Here is a 13,903-nt window from a genome sequence, read left to right as displayed (position 1 = left end):
CCCATGGGCTGTTGGCCTCCTCTGGTGATGGCCGCCTGGAATATATGGTGTGTGGCAGCTCTTTGAAGGTGTGTGCAGCCTGCTTGATCACCTGGGGGCCTGGCTGCACCTGGCCGATGGCACAGCAGATCTCCGAGAGATGGCACAGATTGGCCTGCGCCTCGTGCTTGGCTACATTCTGCTGGAGGACCCACAGGTGAGCACAGGGTGGGTGTGAGGGGAGGGTGTGTGGTGGGTATAGGGAACTCCGGGAGTAGCTGGTGACACCTCCACCCCTTCGGTCCACAGCTGCACGCCCAGGCCTATGTAAAGCTGCACGCACTGCTGCAGACTGCAGTGCCCATGCGCCGGGAGGAGGCTTGTTATGTGCTCTCCAAGCTGGAGGCGGTGCTGGCGCGGGCGCTGAACACCCCAGCCTCAGAGACCCCCACCAGGGACGGGGAGCCCCCAGCTGCAGCCGCTGCTGCAGAGCGCTGCTCGTGGCTGGTACCGCTGGTGCGCACACTGCTGAACCGTGCCTACGGGCCCCTGGGGCTGCAGTGGGGGCTGCCTTCCCTGCCTCCCACCAACGGCAGCCCCACCTTCTTCGAGGACTTCCAGGCCTTTTGTGCCACCCCCGAATGGCGTCACTTCATCGACAAGCAGGTGCCTGGAGCTGGGGGCACGGGCAGAGAAGTGCGAGCTGGGGACCCACATCGAGCACCGGTCTCCTGTCCCTGTCCCATCCTCCAGGTGCAGCCCACCATGTCGCAGTTCGAAATGGACACCTACGCTAAGAGCCACGACCTCATGTCAGGCTTCTGGAATGCCTGCTACGACATGCTCATGAGCAGTGCGCAGCGGCGCCAGCGGGAGCGGGCACGCGGTCGTCGGGCCTTCCAGGTGTGCGACCCGAGGCGGGGGGCGGGGAGCTGCTCCACACGTGGGCCCAGAGGATGGCTGATGGGACGGAGTGGAGAAACAGGGACAGCACATGAAGCAGCCAGCGGGACTCACCCGTTCCTCCACCCTACCCACCCCCCCACTCCTCAGGAGCTGGTGCTGGAACCTGCACAGCGGCGGGCGCGCTTGGAGGGGCTGCGGTACACAGCGGCCCTGAAGCAGCAGGCAGCGCAGCACTCGACCGCCCTGCTGCACTGGGGGGCGCTGTGGCGTCAGCTCTCTAGCCCCTGTGGGGCCTGGGCCCTGAGGTGGGCGGGGTTCTGGGTGGAGTCCGGGTTGGGTGGGGCTTGGGAGGGAGGAGCCAGGAGGGTGCCTTTGGGGAGGAACCTGGGAGGAACCCAGAGGTCTATAGTCTTCTGCCCGTGACCATCACTGGGGACGTATCTGTAGGGACCCGCCCACCCCCCGTTGGAAGCTCTCCAGTGCCGAGACATACTCGCGCATGCGTCTGAAGCTGGTGCCCAACCATCACTTCAACCCTCACCTGGAAGCCAGTGCCCTACGCGACAACCTGGGTGAGAGGGTGTGCTGAGCTGGGTCCACCCAACCTCGTACGCCCTGTCTTGTCTCTGGCTGAGCACCCTTGGGCCCATTGCAGGTGAGGCCCCCCTGACACCCGCAGAGGAGGCCTCCCTGCCTCTAGCAGTGACCAAAGAGGCCAAAGTCAGCAGCCTACCCGAGGAGCTGCAGGAAGACCAGCTGGGTGAGGATGAGCTGGCTGCGCTGGAGACCGCGTGAGTGGGGCTGGGAAAGAGCTGATTGATGGGGGCAACGGGTCTGCTCCAGTGTGTGCTGGCCGGTGGTGGAATTGACTCCGGAGTCTGTTTCCCCTCCCGCTGAAAGGGATGGTCCAAAATCAGGTGGGAGTATTGGGCACAGCTATAACAGGATGGATAGTTGCTCTTTCATGGCTCGGCACCCCAGAGCAGGACTGAGAAACACAAACCAGACTACGATGGGGGCCCATGGGAGCAGGCAGGGGCTGAGTGAGGGAAGCCGGGGACGGGGGTTGGTGTCCTGGCAAGACATTCAGAGGCCCAGGTTTCGGGGCGGGGACTGTGGTCAGTCTGGACCCTGGGCAGCTCCTCCTCCTCTGGGAGTCATGAGCTGTGCACCTCATGACTTGGTGGTGCTCTGAGAGCGTGGTCCTTGGGCTTGTCAGAAAGGGGACCTAGGCTCCAGAGTCTGGAGCCTAAAGTGGGTGCCGGCCCCCAGGTTGGAGGCCGCAGAGCTGGACGAGCAGCATGAGAAGCTGGTGCTGTCAGCTGAGTGCCAGCTGGTCACAGTGGTGGCTGTGGTCCCAGGGCTGCTGGAGGTCACCACCCAGCACGTGTATTTCTACGACGGCAGCGCTGAGCGTGTGGAAACCGAGGAGGGTGTGTTCTGATGGAACGGGACGGAGGGACGGCAGGGATGGCTGGGGTACGGTGGGGCCGGGGTGAGTGACTTCTGCGCTCACTGTCCGTCCCCACAGGCATCGGCCATGACTTCCGGCGCCCACTGGCCCAGCTCCGCGAGGTCCACCTGCGGCGTTTCAACCTGCGCCGTTCGGCACTTGAGCTCTTCTTCATTGATCAGGCCAACTACTTCCTCAACTTCCCCTGCAAGATGGGTGGGGCCACGGCCTCATCTCCGTGCCAGGCCCCCAGGCCCCAACCCTGCCCCATCCCACCCCACACCCAGGTGCGGAACCAGGTGTACTCGTGGCTCCTGCGCCTGCGACCCCCTACCCAAGGCTACCTGAGCAGCCGCTCCCCCCAGGAGATGCTGCGCGCCTCAGGCCTTACCCAGGTGAGAGCCCTGGAGTGTGAGGATCGGGTGAGGTCAGGGCCCGGCGGTTGGGAAGAGGGCTGGCAGCCCAGCTGGCTCACCTCTTGCCCCTGCCCCCCAGAAATGGGTACAGCGTGAGATCTCCAACTTCGAGTACCTGATGCAACTCAACACCATTGCGGGGCGGACCTACAATGACTTGTCTCAGTACCCTGTGGTGAGGGCCTGCTCCCCACCTCCCCCACTCCTCTGGTCTGCCAGCCCTGGTTCACCCAAGTGTGGGTACTGATGCTTGGTCAGGACTGAGCCCTGAGCTTGGTCCTGGGCGGGTGCTGTCTGAGGCCTGGCCTCTGTTCTCCCCGAAGGGAGTCCTGTCCCAGACAGTCCCTCCTGCTCCCCTGCAGCCCCTCCACGTGGTGCATCCCCACCTGTGGGCTCCGCCCGTCTTCTTGAGGGTGAGGGTGAGGGCAGGGCAGGTAGGCCATCAGGACCCTCATGCAGCTCCTGCCCGGGTGGGCGGCCAGTTCCCCTGGGTCCTACAGGACTATGTGTCCCCAACGTTGGACCTCAGCAACCCAGTCGTCTTCCGGGACCTGTCCAAGCCCATCGGTGTGGTGAATCCCAAGCATGCCCAGCTTGTGAGAGAGAAGTGAGTGCCTGAGTGAGGCTGGGCTCGGGGGTTGGGATGGACAAGAGGAGGGCTTCTGCTGACTCCCCCCAACTGTTGCTCTAGGTACGAGAGCTTCGAGGACCCAGCGGGCACCATTGACAGATTCCACTATGGCACCCACTATTCCAACGCAGCAGGTGTGATGCACTACCTCATCCGCGTGGAACCCTTCACCTCCCTGCACGTCCAGCTGCAGAGTGGCCGGTGCGGAGGGGCAGGCAGATGGTGCAGGGCAGGGCAGGGTGGATGAAGGGAAGAGGCAGGTCTTCCAGGCACCCTGGACCCTCTGGCTCCCGGCTTTCCTGTGGCCACACCTTCTCCCCCACTGTCTCCCTTCTCTCCACCTCACTTTGGCCCGTGCCCCTCCCTAGCTTTGACTGCTCTGACCGGCAGTTCCACTCAGTGGCAGCAGCCTGGCAGGCCCGCCTGGAGAGCCCAGCCGATGTGAAGGAGCTCATCCCAGAGTTCTTCTACTTCCCTGATTTCCTGGAGAACCAGAACGGTAGGAGCTGGCGTCGGGGCAGGAGGTGTGGGGATGGAGAGCTCGGGTTGGGGGCGGTGGCCAGGGAGCAGGTGAAGGTGGCGTAGAGAGACAGCTGACCCAGTCTTCTGTGCCAGGTTTTGACTTGGGCTGCCTGCAGCTGACCAACGAGAAGGTAGGCGACGTGGTGCTGCCCCCGTGGGCCAGCTCTCCTGAGGACTTCATCCAGCAGCACCGCCGGGCTCTGGTGAGATGAGCACACGCAGACAGGCGGGCAGCCGGGGTTGGTGGGGGAGTCAGCCGTTCCTGGACTGACTGCCTCCTCCCCGCCCCCAGGAGTCAGAATATGTGTCCGCCCACCTCCACGAGTGGATCGACCTCATCTTTGGCTACAAGCAGCGGGGGCCAGCTGCAGAGGAGGCCCTCAATGTCTTCTATTACTGCACCTACGAGGGTGAGCAGTGTCCTTGACTCAAGTGGGAGCCGGGGCACAGAGGAGGGGTGAATGCGGTGGGCACAGAGGGAGTCCTGACTGCCCTGCCCTTCCTGTCTGATGCTCAGGGGCCGTGGACCTGGACCAAGTGGCAGATGAGCGGGAACGGAAGGCTCTGGAGGGCATTATCAGCAACTTCGGGCAGACACCCTGTCAACTGCTGAAGGTAAGGCCAGCTTGGAAGACAGTGGTCAGGGATGCCCTGGCCACAGTGCTGATCAGCCACTTGCCCACAGGAGCCACATCCAGCTCGGCTTTCAGCTGAAGAAGCAGCCCAACGCCTTGCACGTCTGGATACTAACTCACCTAGCATGTTCCAGCACCTGGACCAGCTCAAGGCCTTCTTTGCAGAGGTGAGAGGAGGCAGGGTCTCGACTTCTTACTTTGTGAAATTCGTTGAATCCCACTGTCCTTACCAGCCTCTTGGGGCAGATGGAAAACCTAAATCAAGGTGACTGATGCTAAGACATCTTAGAAAAAGAGGTAAACATCAGAGGAGATGGGAGTGCGGGTGGGATGCCTTCTTCGTGAGGAAGAGTCAGGACAAGGTGTTGACTCACCTGACCATCCTTAGGGTGACCAGAAGGAGGGAGTCCGGCCTTAGATACTCTACCTCACCTTCCTGTCTGCATCCCAGAATGCCCCCAAGTCTGACGTGTTTAGGCTCTTCTCTCCTCCTGCTAGCAGGCTCAGAGCCGTGGAGTAATGGGTTGGGATGACCACAGCTGAAACCAAGCTTGACACCCTGGAAGGATCTTCCTTGTCCATCTGGTTTCTCACTCACTTTCTGAGACGCCCTGAAGGCACACTGGTCTCTGATGCCTATTCCTCTGAGAGACCTCTGTCTGTGTGATGCCTAGCCTGTGACCCCTGGGGGCTGAGGGCCAGGGACTGAGTCGTGTTCCAGGGAGCCGGTAGTGTAGTGAGAGCCCTAGCTGGCTGCTCAGGCACAGCTAGCCTTGCTCCGCTCCCTGCAGGTCATCAGTGATGGCGTGCCCCTAGTGCTGGCCCTGGTTCCCCACCGGCAGCCCCATTCCTTCATTACCCAGGGCTCCGCAGACCTTTTGGTAAGTGCACTGGGCCGGGCCCCATCTCAGCTCCAACCCCTTTCTGACTCTGCCCCAAACCCACCTCTGTCCCCTCTTGCCCGCAGGTGACTGTGAGTGCCAATGGGCTACTGGGCACCCACAGCTGGTTGCCCTATGACCGTAATATAAGCAATTACTTCAGCTTCAGCAAAGACCCCACCGTGGGCAACCCCAAGTAAGACAGAGGGCTGTGGGCAGGGGTGGGCTCTAAATACCCTGCACCCCAAGTCATCTCCCCACCCAAACAGAATGCAGGCCAGCTGCAGGCTCTGGCCAAGATTTCTGAGGGCCTGGGTTCTCCTTTGTGGCCTGACCTCACCTGTGGTCCTCCTCACTGGGTCAGGATGCAGCGACTGCTGAGTGGCCCTTGGGTGCCAGGTGGTGGTGTGAGTGGGCAGGTCCTGGCAGCAGCCCCAGACGGAAAGCTGGTGTTCAGTGGTGGCCATTGGGATGGCAGCCTGCGGGTGACGTCACTACCCCGGGGCAAGCTGTTGAAGCAGCTCAGCTGCCACCTCGGTATGTGCAGTCTTGGACTCGGGGTGTGCAGGTGGGAGTAGGGTTCCAAGGCTGGCCAGGGAGGGGGTAACCACTTTGTTCTGCTGGTACCCTCCCCTCCCCTCTCCATTCAGATGTAGTAACCTGCCTTTCACTGGACACCTGTGGCATCTACCTCATCTCAGGCTCCCGGGACACCACATGCATGGTGTGGCGGCTCCTGCAGCAGGTATGCTGGGTGGCAGCCCTCCGGGGCCCCCATAGTCCAGATCTGCAGTCCGTCTGCCCCTCAGTGGGCCTCTCCAGTCCTACCCTGTTCTCTTCTCCTTCCCTCTGCTACCATGAGCAAGTCTGGGGCTCCACAGCCCTCCAGCTCTCCAGCTTTGGACAAGACCTTCAGTTTTCTGAGCCTTAGCCTTCTCACTCACTCAGGGGCCAAGGTAGTGGGAGGCCCCAGTCCTGAGCCAGCTCTGGTGTTCCCCACAGGGTGGTCTCTCGGTGGGGCTGGCATCAAAGCCTGTGCAGGTCCTATACGGGCATGAGGCTGCAGTGAGCTGTGTGGCCATCAGCACTGAACTTGACATGGCGGTGTCTGGATCCGAGGTGTGTGTATGCCTGTGTCCAGGGGAGGCTGTTTGCTGGGCACTGCCCCTGGAGCTCACACACCCCTGCCTAGCACCCTAAGCTGCCTTCCTGCAGGATGGAACTGTGATCATCCACACTGTACGCCGTGGCCAGTTTGTGGCCGCACTAAGGCACCCAGAAGCCACGTTGCCTGGACCTGTGTCCCACCTGGCGCTGGGGTCTGAGGGCCAGATCCTGGTGCAGAGCTCAGCGCGGGAGCGTCTGGGGGCCCAGGTACGGGAAAGGGGCGCCCAGCCAAGATAGGGGTGGTTGGGATTCTGTCCTTGCTGACACCTCCTGCTTCCTCCAGGTCACCTACTCCTTGCACCTGTACTCGGTGAACGGGAGGTTGCGGGCTTCACTGCCCTTGGTAGAGCAGCCCACAGCCCTCGCGGTGACGGAGGACTTTGTTCTGCTGGGCACAGCCCAGTGTGCCCTGCACATCCTCCATTTGAACAAGTGAGCCCCACTGTTTATGGGTTTGTGATACTTCAGGGTGGTGGTCATTGGCAGAGGATACTAGGAGGTGCCCCCGTGGACCCACATCCCCTTTACATGTCTGTGGACACATTCTTCAAGGCCTGTCACCTGTCCTCCCATCCCCCAATGGGGAGCTCTTGCCCTGGGCCTCCCTTAGCCACACACTTGTGGGAGGTCCCTTTCTGTGTCAGGATTTTAATCGAGTCATCCTTCAAATGAGGACTGGGAGGTAGATGGGAGAATGGAGAGACATCTATCTGCTGGATCAAAGCTTCCTTGTAGTTGCGAGTTCGTATATATATATCCCCCCCTCCCTCCCTCCAGACTGCTGCCGGCCGCGCCTCCCCTGCCCATGAAGGTGCCCATCCGCAGTGTGGCTGTGACCAAGGAGCGCAGCCACGTGCTCGTGGGCTTGGAAGACGGCAAGCTTATCGTGGTGGGCGCAGGGCAGCCCTCTGAGGTGAGGATGAGGGCCGGGAGGGCCTCGAACGGGATGGGGAAGCGACGGTCCTGGCTGACCCCAGCCTGCTCCTGCTCCTACCAGGTGCGCAGCAGCCAGTTAGCGCGGAAGCTGTGGCGATCCTCCCGGCGCATCTCTCAGGTGTCCTCTGGGGAGACAGAGTACAACCCTGGAGAGGCGCGCTGACAGCCTGCCCTGCCCTGCCCCGCCGCGCAGCTCCGCCCCCAGCGGCTTCGCCCTGGGAGGGCCCCGCCCAGGAGTCCAAGGAGAGGGTGACATCCAGCCCACACTCTGGCAGGGGGTGGGCGGGGCCCCACCTCTGCCCAGCTCAGGGATTGGTGGGCGATATCACTCCTGGAAGTCCCGCCCCTCGCCGGCAGAGGGGCCTCCCGGAGTCCCAGCGCTGGCCTCAGCAGCCGCACAGCACTTTTTGCACAGCCTGGGCTGGGGAGCCCAGGTTCCCAAGCCCCCGTCCCGGCAGAGTACAGGGGCCGGGCCGTGGCCTTAATCCTAAGGGCGGCCCCCCGCTCTCGCATCTCCGCAATAAACCTGGACTAGTTTTGTAGCTGTTCCGCCTCCAAGCATATGTGCATGCGCGGCGTCTCAACCCGCCCTGGCCACAGCCCCGGGCTAGCGTCCCCCTGGTCCATGAGCACCTGCGGCGACCCGTCCCCTCCCCAACCACACCGCCCTAGTCCCTAGGGGCCCCGGCTGCAGTTTCTCCGGCAGCTGCACGCTCAGTCCCCCTCCGGGCTCACCTCCACGCATGTGTGCGTTCCGGGGCCGGGCGGGGCAAGACCGTGGGCGGCCCCGCCCACTCGGTGTCCAGTCCTCCTCCTGTCTGTGCCGCCGCTTTAGTCTCGGGCGGGTAAGAACCTGGTATCCCCAGGGACTCCACTCTGTCTTCCCGGCCGGCCCAAGGCCCAGAGGCCCCGTCGCGCCCGGCTGAGCAGATCCTGGGACCCGCGGAGGGTCGGCCCCCACAGGTCAGGAGCGGGTTGGGGACACAGCTTTGGGTCTTTCTGGACGGAGGGAGCCAAGGCTGCCTCTCTGCCCCCCATTTCCAGACCCGAAATCCTGTGCGGTTGGATTGCCTGTGGGAAGTCGGGGTAGTGTGTGCGTGTGTGCATATTCTGTGGGCCTCGAGATGGGTGTGTGTGGGAGTTGGTAGAGGCTCCAGTCCCACAGCTCGGGGTGGGTCGGGCACAAGGCTTGGCTGTCTCTGCGACCGTTAGTCACAAGCTCACCCGCCAACCCGGATCCAGAAAGGGCCCCTTATGTGGTAAGTGACACAAATGTACATACACATCCTTCAGGTGGCAAGGGTCACCACAGCCTCAGTGCCAGGCCCACTTGCCGACTGTGTGCTTTACCATACACATGGGCCTCTGGCCTTGTGGAGGGAAGTGAGTTTGGAGTGCCTGGGTTGGACCAGGTCGGATGTGGATGTGGGGGGAAGTGAGTTTGGAGAGCCTGGGTTGGACCAGGTCGGATGTGGATGTGGGGGAATTGGAGGACCTTCCCCCAGGTCTCATCTCTATCCCTTTTCCAGGCAAAGTCCCCTCCTCTGCCCAGACCAGGGTCTCTTCCCCAAGCCTCAGGAGGTGGGTCTCAGCAGGATCAGCCTTGTAAGTACAGATGGGTCCTGGATTGAGTGTTCTTCAGGTTTCTGGCCTCCAGGCCCTCTCCAAATTCCCAGATGAGAAAGGACCAGGGGGAGCCTCTGGGCCCACATGCCATCTGCCCTTGCTGAACCCACCAAGGAACCCTCCTGTCCAGCCCCTGAGCAGGAGGTGAGGGCTGGACACTGACCCTAGAGGCAGGAGTGGGAGCTTAGTCACTCCAGGGACTATGCTGTTGCTGACAACTCTGGAAAGCCTCCTACCAGCTAGTAAGTCTCCACCTGGCTCTGGCTTAGATGGGGATGGGAGTCTCCCTGTGCTATCCCTGGACTCAGACCAGGGGTTTGCCATGGTCTTTGAGACAGGGTGGTTTCCAGTGTGCCCTTTTCCATCCAGAGCTGCAATATGGTCTCCTCCAGCTTTGGCCAGCTGGGGCCAGCAATATCACTTCCACCCCATTTGACACTGGAGGAAACTGGTCCAGATTGGTGACTGGGGAGATTGGGGGGTAGGTACCCAGTCCTGGAATGAATCAGGATGAAGTGAGCCAGGAAAGCGGAACAGACTACCCCAAGGGACTCCTGACTTCAGGCTTGAGGAATTTCCCCCATGTCCCTATACACAGCCCCTTCTGGACTCAGAGAAGTCTCCCAGCTCCTTTTTCTGAGTGCTGCCCATGACATTCCAACCCTTTCTCTAAGATGCAGCCACTGGGAGCACTGCTAGCTGGCAGAACCATGCTTCACAACTCCAGCCACAGGGAAGGCACGGTGCATGTGGGTTAAGTACTTCTTGATCCAGATTTTGGGCACTGAGAGGGTAGGATGAGAGGTATCCATGGGCCCCTGGCCTTGCAGGCCATACACAAGTCCAGTCACAGGCTTTGGAGTCCCTGTTTCTTGTGTCCTGCCTGCACTGGATTGTGGGGACAACTGGCCTGCAGGCAGAAGTTAGCAGCAGCATTTACTTGCCTTTCGGATCAGTTTTATTTTGCAAAACTCTACAAGGTCTCCTCTGCACAGAGGCTCCCACAGGGACCAAAATGAATCAGTGTGCTCTCACAGTCCAGAGTTGGTGGGGGAGACAGGACACAGTTTAGTGCCATAGTAGGCAGAGGAGATGCACCAGGAGCCAGAAAAGGGAGCCTGGGAGAGATCAGGAAAGACTTCCCAGAGTAGATTTCCTACCAGTTTGTCAGATGGCAAAGGTAGACTAGCAAGAGCAGACGTCTGGAAGCCCGGAGAAGGTACATCTGGGAAGGGCTAGGTGTCCAAGCGTGGCGAGCCAAGGGGAGGCTGTGGGAGATGAGGGTGGGGAACGAACCAGTCAGCTTTTGACGCCACGGTATGAACTTTTGACTCTACACAGTAGGGACTATGATTTCCAGTCTTTCTAGCAGCAAAGTCTACATCTGCTGCCTCCTTGCCCCTGACCTTGTCTGTCCTTTCCTCCACAGATAAGTCCCAGAGGGAGCAGGACAGGGACAGGGAAGGGGTGTGGGCAGGGGCAGGGGGAGCCCTGGCCCCCAGTACCTCCTGCTCATTCCCCCCTGAGCCTCCAGGGGCCTCAGGCAGCAATATCCCTGTCTACTGTGCCCTCCTGGCCTCTGTGGCCCTCAGTCTCCTTGCCTACGTGGCCTTCAAGTGGTAGGTAGTCTGGGCATCGCCCTCTGGTAACCTCCCTCCCCATTTGGGCTCCCAACCAGCTCCCTGTCTGTCTCAGTGAAGGCTGGAGCAGGCTGGCAGGTTCCCCCTGCTCCCCACAGCTGGTGCTCACATAAACAAAGACAGCAGCTGGCCAAAGCTCGGACTGCAGAGCTGGGGGCCTTCAACAGGGACCAGATGCTTGGGGAGAGCAGTGTCTTCTGGGACTCTCCTAGCAGCCTGGAGCCCTGTGTCCCCAGCCAGGGTGAGCCCCTTTCCCCAAACTGTAGTCCTTCACACCTACCTAGCTCTGTCCCACCACAAAGCCTGCCTAACCCTCATGTGTCCCTCATGTCTCCCATCCCAGGGCTACATCCTGAACTTGGCTGCCGGCTTTACCTCCATCTCCCTTGGCAGCAGCAGGAGGAAGTGGAACAGCTCCTGGAGCTCCCTCGGCAGCAGCAGGAGGAAGTGGAACAGCTCCTGGAGGCGTCGGGTGAACCTGACAAAGGCTGGCAGGGCCTGGCGGGCCACCTGGGCTACCAGGCTGAGGCAGTGGAGACCATGGCTCAGAGCCAGGTGCCAGCCTACACCCTGCTGAGGTACTGGCCTGTCCAAGAAGGCAGTGGTGCCACCCTCAGGGTGCTAGCAGATGCGCTGGCTGTCCTGGGCTGTGAAGATGTGGTCTGGGCCCTGGGCCCACTGGCTGAGGACTGCTCCGTGGTGTGACGCTCCACAGCCTGGCCTCTCAGGGAACCTGCTCTGGTGCTCCCACCACCCCCAGCTCATACACCTTCCCTTTCACGGGCTTCCTGGCATTGGTGACCTCGGCCTGCTGTTCTGGGGGGACACGGAAGATCCAGGCACCACTCACCTCCCCTCGCCCTACATTCCTCCAGGACAGGGACCAGGATATTGGGGGGAGGGGTTGATAGTGAGGAGCAGTCCTGCTCTCCTGATCCCCACTCCACCCCCTCTTACTTAGCCTCAACTGTTTTTTTTACTTTTGTATCCCATATTAAAGGCAACTTTGGACTACTGGCCTGGCTCTGTCTGGTTCCGTGGGCCTGTGAGACAGTTGGACAGCTATGTGGCAGAGGCCCAGAAAAAGGATGGGATCCCTAGAAGGTGGGAAAAGCCCCTGAGTTGGCAGGCAGTGTGTTCTGCAGATGTGTGAGCTCTGCGGGCAGAGTGTATGTAGTTCACATCCTGCATCTGCCATTCACTGGCTGAATTGTGTTAGGAAGCATTTTACCTTTTTGAACTTCAGCTTCCTTAGCTGGAGAACAATAAATAGACTGGCACATTCAGAAGCCTCCCACCAAGACTCTCAGGCCTTGGGTTTGAGACCATTTTCCTGACTTGTGCTGTGACTAGCCTCAAGGGCTGGAAGCCTGCCCCACCCCTAGGCAGAAAGCAAGAGGCAGTTCCGAGGCAAAGTGAACTGCCTCTGAACTGGTCCTGGGAAGCTAGTTACCAAGGGCCTCAGGTCATCTCCAGGTGAGGAAAAGGAAGAAAGTGTCCTTTCAAGACCCATACTCCAGACTCGAAGAGGGAGGTCCAAACATGCTTCCACACAAGCCAAGCACAGGCAGGTCATCCCACCTACCTGAGGGGCTGCTGAGGACAGGGCAGCTGCAGCCAGACCACCTGCACCCCTCACATATGCCCACCCTGAATGGAGGAGCAGGCAGGTCAGTTACTGTGCCTTTGGAGGGGGTTGCTAAAGCAGACAGGCCCTGCCTAGGAAGAAACAATGGCTGCCATCCTGGTGTCCATCAGGATCAGGGCACTTAAGAAGCACAGTCACCTAAACTCAGGAGACTTGGGTCCAGTCATGATCCAGAGGCCCGGGCTAGAGCCTGTCCCCTAGCTGAGATGTGACCTGCGTTAGCTGTTCTGTGAGTACCAAACTCATCAGACTGCTGCTATTCCTATGCCTCAGAGTTTACCAGGGCTGCTTAACCCTGTAAATCTTATACTTAAAATCAGGGCAGGTTTGGAGCCACCATCATCCGGAGATGAAAGGAGGAAAAGCTTGGTGTTTGGTCAGCCGTAAACAGGCCAAAGCACTGGAGACATCACACCTACTTTGGCAGGGAGGTGGCCAGAGGGCTATCAAGGGTTAGATCGGCAATGAGGGTGAAATCCTGCATTGAGAGGAATGAACAGGTCCTGGATTAGCCGGTAACTCTCTTCACCACTGAGGGGATTTGAGCCTAAAGGTTTCAAGGGGTGTGTGTTTCAAGATCTTCCCCTCCCAAACTCCAGAGGAGGTAAAATAACTGAGAATTCCTCTGCCAAGAGGTCCTTTCTGAAACTTGACAGCCCTCTGGTCACCACCCTTTAATGCAAGGCTACCTAGATTTCCTTGGAAAATCTGAAACCTGGACCCTCAGGTAAAACTATGAGTTTGACTTGGTTGCCAGCAGCAGTGCATGTGGCTGCACCTCTGCATGGGAGACCTACCCAAAAGAGAAACACTTTCTTTTAATGTGCTCAAGCACATTAGTTGAAACATTTTCTTTACTGTTAAGGGTGGGGGGGGGCGGGGCGGGGGACTTCCCTGGTGGCGCAGTGGTCAAGAATCCGCCTGCCAATGCAGGGGACACAGGTTCGAGACCTGGTCCGGGAAGATCCCACATGCCGCAGAGTAACTAAGCCCGTGCGCCACAACTCCTGAGCCTGTGCTCTAGAGCCTGCGAGCCACAACTACTGAGCCTGCACGCCCAGAGCCCGTGCTCTGCAACAAGAGAAGCCACCATAGTGAGAAGCCCACTCACTGTAACAAAGTAGTCCCTGCTCGCCACTAGAGAAAGCCCGTGCGCAGCAACAAAGACCCAACACAGCCTAAAAATAAAAATATGTGCTATCAACATTTCAAATGTTTAAAAATAAATAAAATAAAATGTTAAGGGGGTTAAATTAGGGTCCCTCCATTTGATATAATAATGTGCTTGAGTTAAACAGTTTAAGGCTGCAGTACCATGGGAAAATACTTTGGCTACATTGTTAAATAGCATGTCTAATGATGTCTTTAAAATAGGTGTTTTTCTCCTCTTTTCACAATTTCTTTAATACAAGGGTATGAGATGAGTTACTGAGCCTCTCTGAACCTTAGTCTCCTTATCCGAA

General features: G+C 59.5%; 2 protein-coding genes across 4 annotated transcripts in view; both read left to right on the top strand.

The window, feature by feature from the left end:
• Positions 1-7,949, top strand: part of NBEAL2 (neurobeachin like 2) — a 30,672-nt gene extending 22,723 nt beyond the window's left edge. For all 3 annotated transcript variants that reach the window (XM_082847917.1, XM_082847916.1, XM_082847918.1), the window contains 25 exons: positions 59-196; positions 289-645; positions 733-882; positions 1,033-1,190; positions 1,333-1,457; positions 1,541-1,676; positions 2,158-2,318; positions 2,417-2,733; positions 2,834-2,929; positions 3,237-3,361; positions 3,446-3,586; positions 3,754-3,884; positions 4,001-4,110; positions 4,200-4,317; positions 4,425-4,522; positions 4,593-4,709; positions 5,334-5,423; positions 5,510-5,619; positions 5,788-5,960; positions 6,074-6,168; positions 6,426-6,542; positions 6,639-6,797; positions 6,874-7,022; positions 7,368-7,503; positions 7,588-7,949. In XM_082847917.1, the coding sequence (XP_082704043.1) occupies positions 59-196; positions 289-645; positions 733-882; positions 1,033-1,190; positions 1,333-1,457; positions 1,541-1,676; positions 2,158-2,318; positions 2,417-2,733; positions 2,834-2,929; positions 3,237-3,361; positions 3,446-3,586; positions 3,754-3,884; positions 4,001-4,110; positions 4,200-4,317; positions 4,425-4,522; positions 4,593-4,709; positions 5,334-5,423; positions 5,510-5,619; positions 5,788-5,960; positions 6,074-6,168; positions 6,426-6,542; positions 6,639-6,797; positions 6,874-7,022; positions 7,368-7,503; positions 7,588-7,689 (3,609 nt within the window). In that variant the 3' untranslated portion in view covers positions 7,690-7,949. The remainder of the gene's footprint in view (positions 1-58; positions 197-288; positions 646-732; positions 883-1,032; positions 1,191-1,332; positions 1,458-1,540; positions 1,677-2,157; positions 2,319-2,416; positions 2,734-2,833; positions 2,930-3,236; positions 3,362-3,445; positions 3,587-3,753; positions 3,885-4,000; positions 4,111-4,199; positions 4,318-4,424; positions 4,523-4,592; positions 4,710-5,333; positions 5,424-5,509; positions 5,620-5,787; positions 5,961-6,073; positions 6,169-6,425; positions 6,543-6,638; positions 6,798-6,873; positions 7,023-7,367; positions 7,504-7,587) is intronic.
• A 1,852-nt stretch (positions 7,950-9,801) lies between these two features.
• LOC309967170 (death domain-containing membrane protein NRADD-like) lies at positions 9,802-11,778 on the top strand (the record flags this gene model as incomplete). Its single annotated transcript, XM_082847696.1, is given in 5 exon segments — positions 9,802-9,821; positions 9,823-9,905; positions 10,582-10,771; positions 10,891-11,033; positions 11,136-11,778. Coding segments are annotated over 5 exon segments (798 nt in total). The 3' UTR covers positions 11,498-11,778.
• Positions 11,779-13,903: the final 2,125 nt, after the last annotated feature.

The sequence above is a fragment of the Leucopleurus acutus genome, assembly GCF_964270905.1.
Source record: "Leucopleurus acutus genome assembly, chromosome: 10".
Classification (NCBI taxonomy): Eukaryota; Metazoa; Chordata; class Mammalia; order Artiodactyla; family Delphinidae; genus Leucopleurus; species Leucopleurus acutus.
Note: the sequence above shows the minus strand (reverse complement) of the source record. Positions and strands in the feature narration are given on the sequence as shown.